This window comes from Dermacentor andersoni, chromosome 6 (assembly GCF_023375885.2).
Source record: "Dermacentor andersoni chromosome 6, qqDerAnde1_hic_scaffold, whole genome shotgun sequence".
Taxonomy (NCBI): domain Eukaryota; kingdom Metazoa; phylum Arthropoda; class Arachnida; order Ixodida; family Ixodidae; genus Dermacentor; species Dermacentor andersoni.
In genome coordinates this window covers 109,959,097-109,978,942 of record NC_092819.1, presented here as the reverse complement: position 1 = coordinate 109,978,942, position 19,846 = coordinate 109,959,097, and the positions used below count along the sequence as shown (strand labels likewise).

At 54.2% G+C, this 19,846-nt stretch overlaps 1 protein-coding gene across 2 annotated transcripts in view; it reads right to left on the bottom strand.

Moving 5' to 3' along the window:
* wts (serine/threonine-protein kinase warts) overlaps nucleotides 1–19,846 on the bottom strand; it is a 109,868-nt gene that overhangs the window by 29,575 nt on the left and 60,447 nt on the right. For both annotated transcript variants that reach the window (XM_050171017.3, XM_050171018.3), the window contains 2 exons: nucleotides 18,849–19,147; nucleotides 5,270–5,381 (listed from right to left, as the gene is read on the bottom strand). In XM_050171017.3, the coding sequence (XP_050026974.1) occupies nucleotides 5,270–5,381; nucleotides 18,849–19,046 (310 nt within the window). In that variant the 5' untranslated portion in view covers nucleotides 19,047–19,147. The remainder of the gene's footprint in view (nucleotides 1–5,269; nucleotides 5,382–18,848; nucleotides 19,148–19,846) is intronic.

Sequence of the window (19,846 nt, the reverse complement as noted above, 5' to 3'; positions counted from 1 at the left end):
TAGAGGAATATACCTCAGGCCGACCTCTCGGCATTTCGTATCATTAACCTTGTCTCTCTCTCTCTCTCTAGCCGCTCGATGAAAAAACGTAAGGATTGCGTGTTTTCATCGAACGGCAGTCCTAGACACGACGCACGAAATCGTCCGCAGAGCCGCATATAAAACGCTGCCACGTGGAAGGCGTACCCATGCACTGCGGATGAAAATATTTTGCATCAGCGGGCCCGGTAAACAGTAGTGAATATTGAGTGCGCAGTCACACCGCCCGAACCCGAACTGACATGTCTCACTGTATGAACTCGTAAACCTACGTGCCTCGACCAATATGGCCGCCAGATGCTTCTTTCGCTCCAGTGCGCGGCTGCGAGAACTGCCATCTCCAGAAGTCTTTGCATAACATCTCTGGAAGCACGTTAGCGCCGACGCAGGTGAGATGGAACTGTGAGGCACGCACGAAGCGCGCGCGCTGAAAACAACACTCCAGGGCGGTGCGTTTCAGGCGGTCGATTCGGCAGCGTGTTTGTATACCACACGGCACGGGTGGGGGGTCTACAGAGCAAAAAGGAATAGGCGCCGCGACCGAAGTGAAAAAAAAAATGCGTTAAAGAACTGACGTTGCGCCCTGGCTTTGTTCACTTCACGATCCTATACCGGGATCAGACAAGATTTTGTCAGACTACACCGGGGCACGTTCCTAGGGAACGGCGGAAACCAGTCACCCGAATCTGGTATTACGACATATTATAGCTCTTAATAACTTTTTAAGGCGAAATCCCTATGTGACTCGTTGCGCGATGGCCTTGAAAAAAAAAGAAAAACGCGGCGTCTAGTCGAGTGGTACAAAAAAATAAATATCACGTGACCTTCTCCGAGCGATCGCGCCGCGTGCACACAGAAAAGCAGCTGCTGCGTTGCTGACGTCACGTGGCGGCAGTCGACTGCGAAGCGAGAGAGACGGCGACGGAGGACATCGACCGAGGTCTAGCGCGTTGTGCGGTAGGCCTCGGAAGTACGCTACGGCCGATGATGCTCGCCAAGCGAGTAACGACGTGCGAAGCGGCGGGAGCAAGGCGTTCGATCGCGAATGCTGCTTTCCCTTGCTGAGATGATGCAACGTAATCACTTACCGGTGACAAGGATGCTGCACCACTTGGTAGTGCATAAGGAGCTCGCGTGTGTCGCTCAGGAGATCGACCTAAAAGCCCCACACGTGTACTTCACACTGCGGCTCGTTATCTTTGATCATATAACTAAATGCATTACCACGTGCGCACTAGGCCTTCACCTTCACGTGTTACAAGAGTGCAACGCGCTACCGAACTTTTCAAGCGAAGCTTGTACTGGCTCACAAGTTTATGTGGCGATGCAGTCACGCAAAAAAACCCAGATGCTCCCAGAGCAGAGCAGCTACGCGATAGCGCACACAATAGGGTGGATTGATTGGTTGCGCGCTCACGCCACACGCGTAACCAATCAGAGCCGTTTCGCTTCCACCGGGGAGAGAAAGGGCAGGAAAGGGCTTCACGCGAACTGCGCCGGCTTCGTTACCGTTCGGCTCATTCTCGGAAAACGGATGGGACGGCCACGCGTTGCGCGTTCCACCGAGGAACAGGCAGCCTTCGACGAACAGCGGCGAAAACTCGCTCGTGAAAAGGCTCCCCGTCGGCGCGCCGATCCAGCCGTTAAGGCCTAAATATAGCCCGACGTAGCGTGAACGCACGCACATGTTACGTCACGATGGCGAAAACAACACCGTCTATCGTTCGACCGATGGTTCGACGCACTGGCGCCGCCAACGTAACCGGACGCGGCCAACGCGCGCCGATAACGTTGGACTATGCACGTGCCTTTAGAGCCGCCCCAGCCCAGGCAATCCGACAGTAACGAGGAGAATCCCGAGCTGAAGGGGTGGGTGGCCGAAACAATCCGGCACCATCATCTGTGGGTTACTTAAAGGGACACTAAAGCGAAACAATAAATCAGTTTAGACTAATGAAGCATTGTTTGAGAAGCCTGCAGGCAGTCATTTTAAAAAAAAATAGTTTGATTATTAGATGAGAAAATGAAGGTCCAAGTATCAGTATTTGAATTTGGCGCCGAAACCCTAGCGCCGGTACGTCAGCGTGACGTCAGGGATTCGAAAGTATGTTCTCGCATTTGGGCCGCGTTGGCTAAATAAAGGTTCCCGAAACTTGCCATGTTTAATATTTGGTTCCTTTAGAACACAATGTAGTCAATCTGTACCGCTATATATAATTAGAAGATGCCATCAAAATCCAAGACGTGACAGGCCCCAGATGCGGGAACTTAAGTAGGCGTCGCCACCCGTATTTCGTTCTTGCGCTTTTTCTGGCTTACGAGCTGCGAGAACTCGTGTCCTGCGACGACAAAACAGGAGCGCACGAAACTGAGCGGGAACACGTCAACTTGCGCGCGCGACAGCGGGGCACTCTTCTTAGCGTTGTAAGAGTAGTGTTTTTGGTGTTGTAGAACGGTAATTTACTGATGCAGAAGAAATTATTTTTCGCTTTAGTGTCCCTTTAACGGGGCCATGAACCACCCCTCGGGCTTGGTTCGAGGGTAGCGTACGCTGCTGTGAACATCTCAGCCAAGTTTGGCTGTCATGCGCGATGCGTGGAGCTCGCAAGCGCATCGCGAAGTCACCTTTCTCTCAAACGCTCTCTTTTCAACAGAAGGTCCTGTCCTCACTCTCTTCTAGACGTACTATTTCGTCCATCCCTTATCCGGCTGACATCAATCAAGCTAGGTTCGGCTACGTGGCGTAGATACCGCGTCCGCCGCGGGGTGCCGCCACGAGTCCACTGGCTAAGTGCACTGCGGCTCGCCGAGGTCAACTGCGCTTGGCTTATGTTTAGCGCGTCGTAGGCACCAAAGGCGGAAGTCGTGGCGTCTACGTTAACATTCGAAATGAAATTTGAACAGCGCGCCACGGTGACATTTAGAAGGCGGATCGTTCTTGGCACGCCCCACTGCGCCGTAGCCTTCGCAGTGCAAGGAATTGAAGAAGGAACGGGAGCACAGCGGAGGCCGTGTTTGATTGCCAGTAACTAACTGCGCTTCTGCCGAACGCACTGAAGTATTTTTGCGGCAAAGTATTTCTGAAATAGCCTATTTTCACTTCAAATGCATTTGTCCACTTCGATAAAAAGTGGTTCAGGGCCCCTTTAACCGTGACGAAGGTCAGGAGCATGCTGAACAAGCGTCGCTTACCCCCATTTCCCGGTAGGGAAAGGGTTGGTCCCTTTTGTGAACGCGGACCCCGATGCGCATTCAAAGCCGCCTGCTCTCTCTGTTTTCGCTCTCCTTCCACGTAAACATTCCTCGATACTGTTTTGTGTGCGCATGGGCGTCTTGCGCTGGAGTTTGAGGTATAGTAGCGGCGCCTGGTGGCGCCGCGGGAAATGACATCTGGGTCGTACCAGCTTGGGTCGTATTGAGCCCTGGATGTGGCGAAGCACGTTTCTAGGCCGAGTTTTGCGTCGATTCGCACTTTTTTCTGCCCTGTTGCGAGTACGAAAATGCTCGTCACTTCTCACAGACCACGCCGATCACGCTGCGAGCTGGCCGCAGCCTATAGTTTAACGAAAACGGACTATCCGTGTGCCGTGGGACGTAATTCTGGAAGCAGAAGGAATCGGCGACGCCGATCCGGAGGGACCTAGCTCAGCATCGAAAAAGCGTCACCGTCGATACTGCTGCGTCGTGGGCTGCCATGAACAAGAAGGCCTGAATCCCAACATCCGATTCTATCGTTTCCCTTCAAGGCCTCACGAAGCGGAGCGTCGGGCGCGCTGGGTAAGCGAAACTTCGCGCCATGCTGACTGCTTCACCTGTCTTGAAGCTTGCTTGATTATCTACGTTCTAAAATTCGGTCTTTTGCACCTGCAGTCCCGACGGCAGACCGACATACTAGCAGGCATGGCCATGGTGATTCACGATTCGAAACCCGGCCACAGCGACAATTAACAATTCGACCGATGCGAAGTGGTGAAGTGACCAGGTGTGTGCAAATGACCACAAATGGCCGGGCTGATTCGGTGACAGTTCACTACCCCACTACGAGCAGCACAGGTTAGAGAGTTAAATGTGCTCATACTTGACCTCAAGCCAGCATGTTGAGGCAGCGCAGCAAGGTAGTATTGATTACAGCAGATCGATGTTCGAGCGCTGTCATTAAAAGCTACATCAAGCGAGCAGCGCACGAGCTCGCGCTGCAGCGCGATTCGCACGTACGTGCGAGCTCATATGCATTGCATCAGTTATTGCCAGTTACTAAAAGGGACAGATGGCCGCTACTACAACGCAGGCATAACTACTTGTTTAGCGGCATGCAGTCAACAAAGATTGCAGGAGGCCCGCCGTTTCGCGGCATGTCGAAAGACCGCTGCCGTCGCGGCGCGTACCGTCGTGTGCTCGAGCAGTTCCGTACACATGATGCTTGCTTATCGCTGCTGTGGATTCATTTATAGCAAGCATTTCCTCGCGTTTGTGCGCCTGAATCTAGCAGCGTGCAAACCTTACCTGATGTTCCGCTTCGTACGCGACTCGCTTCACTTGCGATTGACACCACGCTAAATCTTCGCCGCTTAATTCTTGAACGGCGTACACGTATTCGGCCCTGCATAATTTCTTGCCTTTACGCAGCGTGCCACCCCTGAAAAAATTTTCGGCGCCCGATATTCGCTGCAGGCAGTGATACAACACAACCGAAAGTGGCGGGTCCATATTGTAAACGTGCTTTCCGAAGCAGACGACCGAGCTTGGTACGACCCATTTTAGGACAGAGGGCGCTTTTTAGCACCTTTTTTCGCAGCGCCCCCTGGGCAATGCAAGAGCCCCATAGGCTTCAAAACTAGAGTTCTAGCTTGTCCGAAAACTTCGTGCCGGAGGGGTGCACACGGCAGCAGTGACGCTTCGTCTAGCACGTTTTCGCGGTGTATAAGCGTTAAAAGAAGCTTTTTTTTTTCTTTCTCTTTAAGGTGGCGAGGTAGAGTACACTCGGTTACTGCAATAGCAGCAATTCCCTCGTCTGGTTGATCTCTGCGCCAGCACGTAGCACCGCCAACAGGGCCGCTCACGTTTGCGGCTTTGGTCAACCGCAGACGGTGATCTAAGCTTGCGGACACGCTATAGCTCTCTCTACCATCACCCGACGCTGCCTCCTAGGCGCCCTTCCCGCGCGACTCTGTAAAGCGGCGCAAGGCGGGCCCACCGCACACGGCGAGTCGGGCGTGCTGAGGCGTCGTACCTGGCGCGCTCCTGGACAGCCCGTTGACCATGGCGGGAGGCGGCGGCTCCTTCTCCTGGCCGAACTCGATGCCCTTGGAGGAACTCCACTTGGAGCTGCGAGAACTCGTGTCCTGCGACGACAAAACAGGAGCGCACGTCAACTCGCGCGCGCGACAGCGGGGCACTCTTCTCGAAACAAGGGCAACTCGCACAAAGAGTTCTACCGCGCGGACAGACTTGCCCGGATAGCGTACGTTGCCACGCAGCAAGTTGTCGAGCGATGAATAGTTACCAAGTCTTTCAGCGTGGGTTCAAAACACCTGGTGCGAGCCGCCCCGTGCGCTAACCGGTAAAAAAAAACTCAATTTACGAGTGGGAAAAAAATTTCCACAGTAATAGTGCCGCTGTCCTATTCACGAAACACTCAAATTGACCTTTTGCAAAAAATGCTGCTGTTCGTGCGCGACAAAGGTATTTTGCAACCTTAGAGCACAGATTAATAATAGAACAAAGTATCGTTCCTAATCGACAGAGTCGCCACGGCAGGAGCCCGTTTATTCTGCAAAGGCTCCACGGTCCCCAGAACTTGATCAATTTAGGCGAACCGCACGCAAGGCACCCCACTGGCCTCCGTCGGAGCCCGCGCAACGCAAGCGCCGGCCGACCCCGACGAACCGCGGGGCCGAGCTTCGGACACGGCCACCGACGGGCGCCGGAGGGGCTCCCAGGCGAGCACGCTCGCGACACTCCCGCCGGGCACGCGAGGGCGACCGCGGCGGCACGAAGCCAACGCACGCGTCAACGGCGCCAGATGCGCGACCTGGGCGGCGAGTGGCCCACCGAGCCTTCTCGACGGAGGTGGAGAATGCCCAGCGGCGTCGCTCGTTTCGACCCCGTATACGAAACGAGGGCCGGCGTTGGGGCCCCGATCACCGACGTAATGCGCGATGCCCGGCCACACATCTTCGACTGCTACGCGAACACTTTCAGAGCGACGTCATGGTCACGAAACGTCGAACGCACGCGTGCGACCATCTTGTGCATACGAATCGACTTGTTACAGATCGAAAACAGCAGCGTTAACAGCTCAAGACTGGCCCTCAAACGCTTCCGTAAAATAGCGTACATTCACCTTCGGTTTGAGGACGCCCCGTCCGAGTAAGCGGCTCTCGTTCCGTCATCCCTGCCCCTCATCACATGGGGCGATCCGGCCCAACGTCCATGCATCTCGCGTTGCGGGTGAGCGCGCAGTGAACGGACATTGGACAGTTTTCGCTTGGCGTAACAACGGGCATCGCGGGATCGAAATGCGTATGCGCAGAACGCTAAGCGAACCTTACCGTTTAGCGTAAGCACGCTATTTCTCGCATATAACGTTGCCGTCTTTGCGTGGTTTGTGTAGTTTACGTAAAACATGGCGGCGGTCCCGGCCGCCCGCTTCGAACTGAATCTGGCTTTGTTTTCGTAGAATTCACTTCGTTTGTAGCAAATGACTGTGTAAATGGCTTTCGCTTAGTATCATGCGGCGTCGACGACAGAGTATTATGGATCAAATTGAGGGGTTTTCGAGATCGCTTCCCGTTTCGAACGCGTCTAAGCCTATCGAGAGAAATAAAGATGATGATGATGACATCCCATTGGAAACGGAGCAGAGACAAATCGTCCCTTAGCCTACTTGAGTTACTGAGGTATGCTATCAATGCATTTCCCTTCAAGCATTCTCGTGTATACATCTCTTTAATCTTCTCTATCATCTACTTTGTACCGCTGCCTATGCCAGTAATGGATCCGGCCGCATCAGTTTCTTCCCTGCTATTTTTCCACCAATACTCTTAACGTCTCCTGCTCATCTCGACTGCTGACCGGTTTATATCTCCGTCTACTTTAAATCCAAGCGCTTTTGGAAGGTGTACTTTACATATTGGTCTCGCTGGATGAATCCCTTCGCATTCTATTAAGATGTGCGAGGTCTCCGGATTTTTTCTGCGCAGCACATACATGCCTCATCTAGTTGCGAATATTTGCCCCGGTATGTATTTGTCCTTCAGCAGCCAGCTCGAGCATCAAATAGCGAGGCACTTCCCTTCGTGTTATCGTAAAGATGTTTCCTTCTCATTTCTTTTTCTCATTCTCGTAAATCTCCACGGTCCTTTTCGTTTCCATTGTTTGCATCCAATTCGCCGTCTGTGTTTCTCCCAGTTTCGTGAGCTCTTCCTCCATACTGTGTCCACACCCTTTAGGTGCAGATACCTGTGCACTTTAGCCGCCCATTTATTTTGATCCGCGTTCTTGAGTTTTTCTTCAAACCTAATTTTCCTCTGTTCTTCTCTGCTTTAAACGAGGCCCAACCCACGTCCCCCTGCACTCCGAGATGCCGGTTCCACCTATTGATGAAGTAGGGAGATAGGCGCGACGATGGCACATGGCCTCCGAGATTGGAGATTTCGGAGACTATGGCAGACAGCCCGTACTGCTGTCACAGAACACCTACGTTCCACTGTTTAGCCGCAGACCGGCGGACATCACAAACACAACGCGCTCCTGGTTTTTAGTGCGCTACCACTCGCACTTTCCGGACGTACACACAGATAGAATCACTCAGATGCACTATATATGTGATATGCAAAGCGTAATGTAATGTAATGAAATTCAAAGCGTCCCGCACATAAACTACGCAATCCCGCTATACTAAAACTCGCTTTCTGCAAAGCTCGTTTGCGCAACGGTAACGCTATCTCCCTTAACCCCGCTATTACGCTAACGTTAAACTAAAGCCGCCCGCTGAGCGGTAGGCGCCGCAGCGACGCGCCTCCCACCCTCCTCGTGCTGCAGCTTACGCAACTTTCCTCCTCCGCGCCATCCCGTTGAGAGAGGAACATCCCGATAATCTCCCGGCGGCGACATTACACGCAGCCCGTCGTGTCGTGACGGCCCGTTTCCCAATCACGCGAAGCTCACGCCAAACATTCCGCATACCTCGGCGATGACGTCCGTCACACTTGTTCCGCCATCGCCTTTCGCCAATTCAAAACTAGACGCAACGCGCTTCGGGCGTCGCGCGAAGCGGCCGCAGAAAACCGCCGCGGTAATTACGTCGCCGAGCAGGTCGGGAGTTTGACTCCGGGCCATATTCTTTTTTTTTTTTTTTTTCAATAAATAATTTTTTCTGAGGCTTCCTTGACCGCGGCTGCTACTGCCTGCCGTCCTGCCGAATAGGTTACACGCCCGTCCGATGGCGGCGAGAATAACGTGCGGCGGTGCACAAACGTAAACACTGCGCGAGATTACGCGTCGCATACGATCACAATAACGACAACTGTACGCATCGCATTTACTTTTATAGCGTGTAATTTAACTCTCCAGAGAGCTGCATTGCACATATTCGTATGTTCGCTGGATTTTCATTTTCTTTTTCGGGCTGAAGGGGGGCGGGGGCTAAAATTTGAGCACATTTTCACATAGCCACAGCGGCCTAAACCCGAGAAAATACTTCGAAATCCGTGACGCGATACAGATGTACCTGCGATGAGGTTTCCGCGCGAACCTTTAAGAACGTGTGTCCCTCGTTTTCCCTTGTAGTAATCATCAACCTCTAACGGCGAAATTAACGCCGCTCAGGCTCCGAGAGAACGCTTTCGTCAGACAGATACCGTGGTCAGCGCAGAGCGGCGCCAGCGCAGCTCGGCATTCGGTCCCACACTGCTCGCGCAGCCCGCGTCGCACGCGCGCGCAAAAGAAAGACTCCCTCGGGCGGCCGAGAGAGAAGGCCCCATCGGCGGCGGCGAAAGCGTCTCCCCAGAGCAGCAGCGGTCGGCCCGGCCGGCGCCAGGCGACCGGTTTGCGCGCCCGGGCCGAGCCGCCCATTACTGCCCTGCCAGCGGGCCATACTGCGGGTGGGAGACGCCCGCCGTCCCCTCCTCGGTCGCCGCCGAACAACAGCCCTCGGACAGCTGCCGCCGAGGTCCACCTCGCCGAAAATTAAATTACCGGACGACGACCAAAGGGGGAGGGAGAGAGAGACGGGTTGCGCCTCCGCCAACGACGGCGCGAGCGGAAGAGCAGTGCGGCTCTGGCGACGAGCGATCCTCCTCCGCGCGGGACGGCAGTCGCGATTGCCACTGCTCCCCCTCCTCGCCGGTGCCGCGATAAGAACGCGTGCGTGCCACGAAGTTACGCAAGCGCACGACGACTTGTCCGAGGGGCCCGCCACCGGGGTAAAGAGCAAGGGGGACGCTGCGGTACAGAGCCCCCACGCCCGAAATTAGACGGCTACTCGGTGCAGCTGGGGCGACGAAACATGTGCTCTTCGGCCTCCCACTTCTCGTCACGGACCCCCGTTCTCACCAGCCACAGGCGTAGGAGCCGTTTTTCGAGAAAGAAAGAAGACGATAGAAAAGCGCCGCGATTTCCCCACGATGGCTTCGGCAGAGCCGTACAAGCCCTATTTAAATTGAGTAACTGCGCGACGGGGCAAACGGGAGGGACGGACGATCGCGTACCGTTCCACACCGAGGACCGGAATGGAAGCTTGCTACGAGGCGCTGCCAAGTTGCCTGGTTCCCACCCGATGACGCACAACGACAGCTAATCTGTGTGCGTGTTCCCTGAGAGGGCGCGCAAAGTTAGGCCGAATTAGCACTTTTTGCAGCCATAGGCCGATCCCCTGCATGGTATTTACCTGCTCCGTTTTCCTGCACGTGGTATTTACTGCAACACCGAACACTAAATCCTCCCGTCCGGCAAAACGGATAAGGTAAATACGAGGCAGGGGATTGCAGTTTACGCCTCACACGCAAACGTGGCACGGCAAAGGAATCCGAATTCGCGAACGAGCTCCTACGCTAGAATTGTTCGTAAGAGCCAATCGTGGAGTCGAACACGCCACCAGCGAAGGCCACTGGCGAACGGCACTTGGCGAACGAAAAGCTTTGCGAGTTCGGCTCGCAGCCGCGCCACTGCGAAAGCGTCAATCTTACCCGACTGCTCGTAGCGACAGTAATGCGATGAAGAGGGAATTTCTCGCGTCACCCCACAATGCCAGAGCAGTTTCGCGTTGCGTTGGGTTCAGCGGAGCATAAGCAACTAACGCTATGATGTGCCAAACACAAGGTGTAGTGTCTCCAAAGGGGTTAAAGTCCCCTCGACAAGTCCTTCTCTGGGAAGGACACCGAGGAACCCAAGAAATTAGATAAAAAGCATCAGCCTTCTTCCCAGACATGAGAATGCGCGAGAGCAGTTTTCTATTCATTCCAGTAACAAGCCGGGCGCACAGCGCTCGAGAGGCAGCCTACGTGGGCGTGACAACGTATTCGTCGGGCTCCCGAGTAGTCCTCGCCGTCGCAAACAGTCGGGCCCCATTACCGGCTCCGGGCTCCATCACCACAGATTCATCCGAAGCTGCAAGGACGCAGCCATTGCGCTCGCTCTCATCTCTACGTCTGCCACTAAAATTCTTTCCGACTCAAAATCCGCCCTATGGAATTTCGCCAAAAACCTGGCATCCCGCACCACGGCCCGGTTTCTACGCTTCTTGCCCAACCCACCCACTCCGCGACCCTCATCTGGACCCCCGCGCACGCAAGCCTCCCAGGTAACGAGGAGGTCCACTCCCTCGCCCGAGGTCTTACTTTCGGGGCCGGAGTTTGACCCCTCTGCCAGCCCGGGAGCGACTGTTTACCTTCGCAGGTATACTTACCCACTACCGTAATACCCTGCATGTTTACGCACCGCCAGCTCCCTCCCTAACCCTAACCCGTTTCCCACTGGCGTCGACTGCAGACCCGAACTGCTCCCTACCCTATTCTCCTTCATGCCCGATACCCCGATCAGTGCCTGTCCTCCCGTAAGCTCTGCGGAAAACCGGTAGACTGTTCCCGTCAGCCTCACGTGCCCTACTTTCCCGCACCCTCCACCCGCCAACCACGGCGGAGACATATTGGGAGACTATGTCCTGGCCAGCTGCTCTGCTACAGTCCAGCGCCGGATTATCGCCGACGCCTTGACCCGGGTAGCCCTCCAAGGCCACGCCTTTGCTCCATAAGGGCAGCCCCTCAAGCGCTGCCTCGTGCCACGTAAGATCGATTTTGCCCCCCCCCCCCCCCCCACCACACTGCATTTATTTGGCAATAAATGATTTCACCACCACTGCCGCAGCGCTCGGATTACACTTGAAAGCGCAGAATGTCGAGCTGCTCGCATGTTTTTTATTGGAACGCAGCGGTACACGTTCTCGCAGGTTCCGCGAAAAGGCTGTGTTTTCGCTTACTTAATACGTAAGGCGAGTAAAATAGAACAGCGACGTGTTCGCCGTAGATGGCAGTCTAGGCTGCGGATGCCAACTCAAAGCGCTGCGGCTCGGCTCCTTCCGAGGACTCGTGTGCCCCATCAACTTCTCGCGCCTAGTGTATATACGCGGCTCCCCTTAGCCAAGACCTTGGCGGGCCGCGCACACGCAAACGGGCTCGAATTATCCCGGCACGGAAATCAAGGTCGCGTCTGCAACTTTCATCGCCTCAAGAATGTGGAAATGGCCGTCGATAGCCGCCACGCGCGTTGTCGCAAACCGCGCTCTGCGAGAACGATCTTTTGCGGAACCCACACGTATAGCTGTGGCCGTGCTTGTACGGCGGCGCCCGTCCTCCGAGGCACAACTCGGCCAGCGCCGACCCCAACCACAAGGCTCGGCCAATGCAACCTGTCGTGTGCGCGCCGCGATAGCCAAGTGGATACATATTGCTTCTGAATTTGTTAAATGTGGTGCGTCTTTCTTTCTTTTGTGCTTCACTATACGTGTGTTCCTTACCTGTTCACTTTTTTGTTGTTGTTGTTGGATTCCACAAGCGGTGATTTTTACATTCTCGCCAGAAGTCTTTGTGACATGGCATATGGCTCTAATATCCACTGTCGCGCTGCCATTGACTGTCTGCAAGGGTACAGGGATCCCGTCAAGCTTGTCGACTGACAAAACTTTTTGTCCCTATTCCCTGCGTTTCTGGTGCATGAAGTGCAGGAATAAAACTTGACTAAATGAGGCACTGCGCTGCTGAGCTCGAGGGTTCGATCGCGGCCGCATTTCCGTGAGGACGAAATGAAAAAAAAAAAAAAAACCGAGCGCTCGTGCACTTAGGCGCACGTTAGAGAATCGCCATGTGGTCAAGATCGTTTCAGAGCCCTCCACTACGGCGTGCCTCATAATCACATCGTGGTTTAATTTGGCACGTACGAGACCCAAGAACGTAACTTCAACCCGTGCATTCCTTTTCTCCCTTTTGAGCGCAGTTATTGAGCCAACAAGTTAAACTAAACCTTCGCACATACGAGGTGCGCACAGCAATAAAAGAGAAACAGCATAACCCAGGAACCTTCGTATACGCAGGGCCTTGGTGTCCCGAACTTATGATTTCTTGTTTCGAAAACTCCGTATTAACATTTATAGAACATCGCTGACGCACACGCGAGCAGGACACTGCTGCAGCCATTGTCTCGCTGACGTGCTAATCACAACGAACACGTCCTACTTAGGTGCTGGTGTAAAGATGGCGGCAGCGACCATTATTAATAGATAGTGGCTGTTCCTTTATGATCTTGCCATAGGCTATAGTTGGTTCATCATGAACGCGCTGATCCTGTTTTTTATGTGTCTTTCTTCTGTCCTCGCCTTCCTCACCGCTGAAAAAAAAATTTCTTCCAGCATTAATTTGTTATTTTGCTTTCAATGAGGACACAATAACGCAAGTTTCTGTAAGCGCCGCGTAACTGAATATGGCGTCAAAATAGACAGTTTTAGTACAACGTAAAACGCTTGCGTTAGCGTTAGCCTGCGGCGCAAGGCTAACGCATAGAAAGGCTGCACTGCGCAGCACAAGGTAGTGCTTTAGAATAGCGGAACGGAGAAAAGCGCTAACGTTAACGGAAACATATACGGCGCCATCTAGATTACAAAACACGAAGCGCTGGAAAGCCAAATCCACACGAAATGTCGAGCTGATTCAATGCCGAATCCGCAAGTGCGTCCCTAAGTCAAGCTTATCCAAAGCTACAGTCACTGCGTTAGTTGCGCATGTATAGGTGTTTGGTTTCAGTGTTGTTTTGTCGAGAGTCGTGAAACACACCGATAATTCTTAGCATGCCGCGATGGAGTGTTCTGTGGGACCCATGATACCTGCCCTTTTTTAAGTTGGGATGACATAGACGCCCTCATGCTTCGTGAACGAGAGCGACCGCGCAGGTTGTACGTGTCCTCAAGAAGCGGCCTGCTCAACATCCAGGCTATTTCGGAGGGGACGTTTCGCCGGCAATTTCGCTTCCAGAAGGCGGATTTCCTACTTCCTTCCACTTCTTTGCAACGGACGCCCATCTTGACGTCTGTCCGAATGCATTCAAGGCGAGAGGTTCATGTCATCGTCGTTAGTAAAGCGCACACGCATTGTGACCACAGCACCGACCACACTACTTTGTTTTGCCGCAGAAAACGTGACATGCATCGGCTTGACATGCGGCTTTACGCCAAGCGAACGAGCGAAATACACTTGGGCGCCATCTCGAGGTGGATACAGCAAACATCAGCAAATTTACCCTCTCGTTAAGCCTACTGCGCCGCTAATCGAGAACGTATATCGTAAACAACGTCCCTTTGTCACCTGTACGCCGCTGTCGAAGCATCATCACACAAATCTAAAGCAAACACGAGCATTAGTGGGGAACGAATGAGCCGAACAGTGCAGGCCGACGACTCGACAGATCCGAAGCGGGCAGCTCTCACTTAGACGGGTACCGCCATGTTGCCGTACGTAAGGGTACCCCTTGCATGCGTTAGCGTTCACCGCTAAATCCCGAAAATTGCGTACGCGCGTGCGAGCGCCAGCACCGTTTACGTACAGCAGATGCGGGTGCACGCAACGCTAACTCTTTGCGTTTGCTGCTTTACGCTATACTAAAACTGTCTACTATGTCGCTATGCTGCTGCCACAATACCGTCACTCTTGCGGTATTCCGTAAACGCCAGCTGTGCTATGCTCCACGTCACAAGTCGTTTGCAGCACTGCGGAAGCTCCAAGGCTCCTCATCCTCGAGATATGTTTGTCCGCGTTGCGTCGTCTACTCAGCGGCTGCAGAATTTGCGGTGTACAACGTGCATGCGCGAAGATCCCAACACGTCACGTAGCGCTCTATCGTATCGTGTACCAACAAAAAACAGAATTCCCTCGCGCCGCCACTGATCAGACAGTCCCGCCCGGAGCTACACTCCGCTGTGCATGGACACTGCCAGTGTACGCCTCGTACCTTCGCCGGTGCTGCAAACAACTCGCGAGTGTGCTAGAACACTCTAAACGGCGCACCAACAGGCTACCATCGACCCATTGGCGCTGCTCCAAGCAGCGCCAACGAAACTCGACCAATTCCAGAATCAAGGAAAAGCTTCTCGTGGCCTAGTGTGCTAGACACACTTGGTAACTGTCAAAGAGACACAAAAGACGCATACACAGAGCCAACAAGGTGGACTCCACGTACAATGGGGAGGGCGGGGGGGAATAAAGAAGGAAAAAAAAATAGCTAGCTCCTACGCCACGGATGTCCAAGCTCCTGGGCATGGCCAACAAATATTGGACGACGGACGGCAGGAGATGAGGACGTACGGACCGAGGGTTGTCGGAGAAAACGAAGAGTTGCACTTTCACGCACGAGAGGATAAGGCCAACCACTGGCACGGACTCGTGCAATAAGAATGAAGAAAAAAGAAAGAAAATGGAAGAAGGAATCCGACCGTGTAGTTATTCGCATTTACCAGCCACTGGACGCCTACGAAGACCGGGGAATTCCAAGTTGCAGAGACCGAACCGGGACTTCCGCAGTTGCCAACAGAGAGGTTGCAGAACCATTCCGGTATCACTTCAGTTTCCTGGACATAATGAACGCGTCTGCAGAGGGGTGATGCCGATGAGACACTATGGCGAGAAATCCCCGACCTAAAACGCACCACGCGAAATTCTACCCCGCACGCAGTTCCTCCTCGCGTACCAAAAGAGAGGCATAGTGTGGCGGGGAAGGGGTGTGAGACGGTGCAGATAGGAAAAAAAAAAAAAGATAAATGTAGGCACGTGCCTGCCGCGGCACGTGCCGCTCGCGCAGCGGGTGGAGGCTGCCCACACGGGCTGCGGCAGGGAAGGCCGCTCGAAAGGCGCAGGCGAGAAGCCACGGCTCGCACAAAAGGGCCAGAGGTACCGCGGAGGGACACCAGGAAGGCCTGCTCTGTGACTCGGCGGGGGCACATTCGGGGCGCACAACACAACAAACAAGGAGCAAACGAAACGCGCATAGTTCTTTCTGCAATCCCCGGGATGCCTTCGCTAAATATCCACCTCCGTGCCCACTAAAACGAGTACACCCCCCCCCCCCTCCCCCCGCCGAGGAGTGGGGAGGGGGGTAGCCTTTGCCCTCTTCGTCCGAAGAAGGAACGCGAGGAGACGGAGAGACCTTTCTCCGTCCGGCTGCCAGAGCGGTCGCCGGCTGTCGGAGGAGAGCGGCCACGAAGGCACGCCCGGAATGCGCCCAGCGCCGCCGCTCCCCCTCCCCCCCCCCCCCCCCCCCCACCACACACCCGGCGCAACATCGCGTCCTTTTGTTGCCGCGGTCTGCCGTGGGCGTGGTGGCCTCCCTCTTCGTCTCGGCCGCGCAGAAACCAAGGGGGCCTGCTCGAGGCGCGCGCGCGACCTTGAGGATGGAGCGAAGAAGGAAGGGAGGAGGAGAAGACGACGACAGCAGCAGCATCTCGGCGGCGGCAGGAGGCGACCGCAGCCGAAACGTCCCTCGCGGCGCCAGCGCTGCCCCCAGCGGATCGGCAGGCGAGGGGAGCCTCTCTTTTGGCGGCAGCTTCTCGCCGCCGGCTGTCGCCCGCGTCCGCACCCTTCCGCCCCCGGGCGCGGGACTCGCAACGCAGCTGACACCGTTCCGCGAAGGCGGCGACACAAAAGGGCCGAGCGCTCGCTGTCGCCGCGACGCTTCGGCCGCCGTACCGCGATTCGAGACGGCACAAATTTTCGTACGAGCGCGCTGGCACGCTTGTCCCTCGCAACGGTCGCCGCTGCCGCGTCCGGCGCGCCGTGGAAGCCGTCGACGTCGAGCGCCTCGCGCTCGAACGAGACGGCACGGCGAAAGCGGCCAGCGCTCGAGGATTTGCCAAGCATGACGTCACCCGGGCAGGCTAGAGGAATTACTGGCAACGCATTTCCTCTCGGGGACCGTGCCAGGAAGTCTCGCCGAGGCAGCGTGTAACGCTCGGCGGCGTCTGGCACTGATCTAGCCCGAACCCCGAGCCGCTGGGGACGCAAACGAGAGTCGCTGTGGAGTTAATTTTTTACAGTTTTTCGCACCGGAAGTTCGGCATGCGAACGCCGCCGGACGCACAAAAGAAGGCAAGCAGGACTGCGGGGCTTTCGGTGCGCAATGACGCTTGGGCGCGGCATTTCTAAAGCTTCGTACGAAACGAAGCTGCATTAATAAATTAGGTTTGCGCCGTAGCAAAGCGGCTACTCTTTTATCGTCAGAGGAGGCTCGCTAGGCCAGAAAAGCGGCAACGACAAGACACAAATGACAACGTCGCACTAAGTTGCCACTGATTCCCGCGGCGATCTCATGAATTTCGACAGCGCCTGGCTTGTGCTCTAGCTCACCGTTTGTCGACAAACGATTACGGTGGACGCCGAACGCTCACTCAAAGTAGCAAGTGTCGAGAATTATTCGTCGCCAGAACGGCCCGACAACGAGAAAACGAGTAGTCTTTGCCGCGATGCATCAGCAACAAAAAAAAAAAAAGTTTCACCTTCATTTTTTGCGATAATTATTATTTTCCTACTAAATATATGACAATGTACAGACTCCCAAGAATACGCTGCCAGTTTCGATTCATTCACTGCTAGTCATTTGTGTGAATGACGATGTCGAGCATGAATAATAAATAAACCAAGGTGGCATTTCTGTATTTTCTTTTTCTTTCTCTTGTGCAAGCGCATCGAGCCTACAGACAATGGAGTCAATGAATATTATTTGCTCTTTCTGTTTAAATATAGAAAATAAAAAGGAAAAGTACACAATAAGAACCTGCCACCCTACGGGGTGGGGGGGGGGGGGGGTAGACGAGTATATATCTTCAGCGATGCGCGTACAGGCAACGTGCTGTTCTACCATCCAAATTCTTGGGTATAAGTGGAGGTGTACAAGATCTGACCCTGGGAGTCGTGGACGAAGGAAATGAACTAGGAAGGGACCATTACGTCACGCAGCCAGCCTAGACAAGCGAGCTGTACGCGAAGCCATTCCCTTCTCTTTATTTCCCTCGCAAAGTCGGCCCAACACGCCACCACTGACACTGAGCTATGGGCCGAGAACGTTTAGATGCTGGAAGTTTTATTGCGACAACCATAGTGGGGACAGTTTAGGCGAATTTCCGCCGTCGCCGCGAGGTTCCGTATTAAGACCAACTGCGATGATTCTATCGATAAGATTCTATTCTACCACACGTTGTCTGAATAAACTCTTTGACTCTATCGCGCCCCAAGAAGCCCGCAATTGCACGCAAAATTGACGCGCGACTGGCCGCTCGAGGCGCTGTGCGTGTATTCGTGGGCTTCTTTCGCGCTCGGGAAAACACTTTCATGTAGTACGTATCGAGCAACATAAAGCTGTATCGGGACTTTTCCATGTCGGTCTACAATTTGTTCATCGACACTATTAATTTAATTACAATGTTAGAGAAGTCTATCAATTAATTAAGACTGATTATCTAATTAGGCGGAATGAAACAGAGTAGTGCCAGTATCTCCAAGCGACGGCAAACAACATTACCTTGGTTCTGTCCAGCTATCTGGCAATCGCACATTTTTAAACCCTGTATATGTTGCGCAAGGTTTGACGCCAGCGCCCATTATGTGCCCACTTTATTCAGGCGTTCTACCGACCAAATGTGCGTACGTCAAAAAAAAGGGGGGGGGGAGGGGGGGCAGGCTGACGAAGAGTACGCACGGTGCGACACGGGGTGCGCGGACACACATAGCCAGCGGACGTATGGAAGACACGGGCAGAACGACGCGTGAAATAACAACTGTTCATTCTCACAATTCTGCACTTTCGCTCGATGACATAACTTACACATGCCCTGTGGTCACGTAGTCGATGTCTTTTGTTTTTGTCCATTCATTGTTACTGCGCTACGAACAGCAAACACGTACGGGGAGAACATTAACCCCGATAGGAAACGAATACACAAACTGCTTCTTCGTGTCAGTTTTGTGTATTCGTTCCCAGTCATCTTGACCCCGCTAGTCTGTGTGCCGTATTGTACGTTAACGTACACCAACTAGCCCAATTACACCGATACGTTTTGTGGTGCGAGAGAGCAATTGATGGCGCACTCTCACACCTATCGGTACACGGATGCATTTTTCGAACGCTTTCAACCATCCTCCGCTCGCTTTGACGTTGTTCAACTGCGTCACGATTTCTTGCGTTGCCGAAGTGTGGGCTCGCCGTGCCACCATCCCCTCCTCCTCTCCCCCTTCGCGGCGGCAGCAGCAGCGCGCGCAGAGGCGAGGAGGAGCACTCACCTCCGAGGAGGCGACGGACGGCGCGTACGAGCCGGACTCGCTGGCCGTGGAGGAGGCGCTCGACCGTCGGTCCCTTCCCTGGTGGGCGAAGGGCATGAGGCTGTTGCGAATCTGCTGGAGCGCCTTCTGGCGGTACTCCTTGTGTGCCGGTGCCCCCCCGGGCCCACCGCCGGGGGGCTCGCCGCAGGGCCGCATCATGCCCCCTCAGCCCTTCTCAGGGAGGTCCCCCCCCGCTAGGCCCATCGGGTCGGGGACCCCCTCCTCCTCCTCCTCCCCCCAAGGGCGACACCCCGAGAGGCCTGCGGGAAAAGAAAATACGCACGTAAGCGGGTGAGGTTAGGTGACAAGACCAGCTGGTCAACACTCGCGGCAGCACAGCACGCACGGTTGTCGGCCCATCACTCGTGCATTGACAAGGCCGGCGTGACGAAAGCGGCGACGTCAAAATCGCCGCACCCTCTATTTGTCTCCATTAGATTCAGTCGGGCAAGGTAGCGTGACAGCACAAGGCCCGTGCACTTCGATCGGTGTCGTCTAGAGGGCCAAGCGTCTCAGCGCTTGGCCGCGAGGAGTTCATCACTGGGAGAGAGAGAGAGTGCGCTCCGGCGGCGTTCAACTGGACATTCATTCGTTTTTCTTGCGCTATAAGTACTGTAAGACGCAATGGGGACGAAACGAAACACTCGATATGAAGCAAACACGAGGTCACGCACGGGTGTCACAAACTACCAACAATAAACGGGTTGGTACAGTAACATCGGAGTACGTGTTACTGTACTCTGGCAAAGGCTGGTCCACCAGCCGAAAACGTTAAGTAAACACGTCTTACTTTCAAAAAGCTCGTCTCATTCCTGCATTTATTTACACACCCACACACACGCATATTATATACATATATATATATATATATATATATATATATATATATATATATATATATATATATATATATCGTTTCGCCCGTGCCACGGCCGAAACGTTAAAACATTAAACGCGCA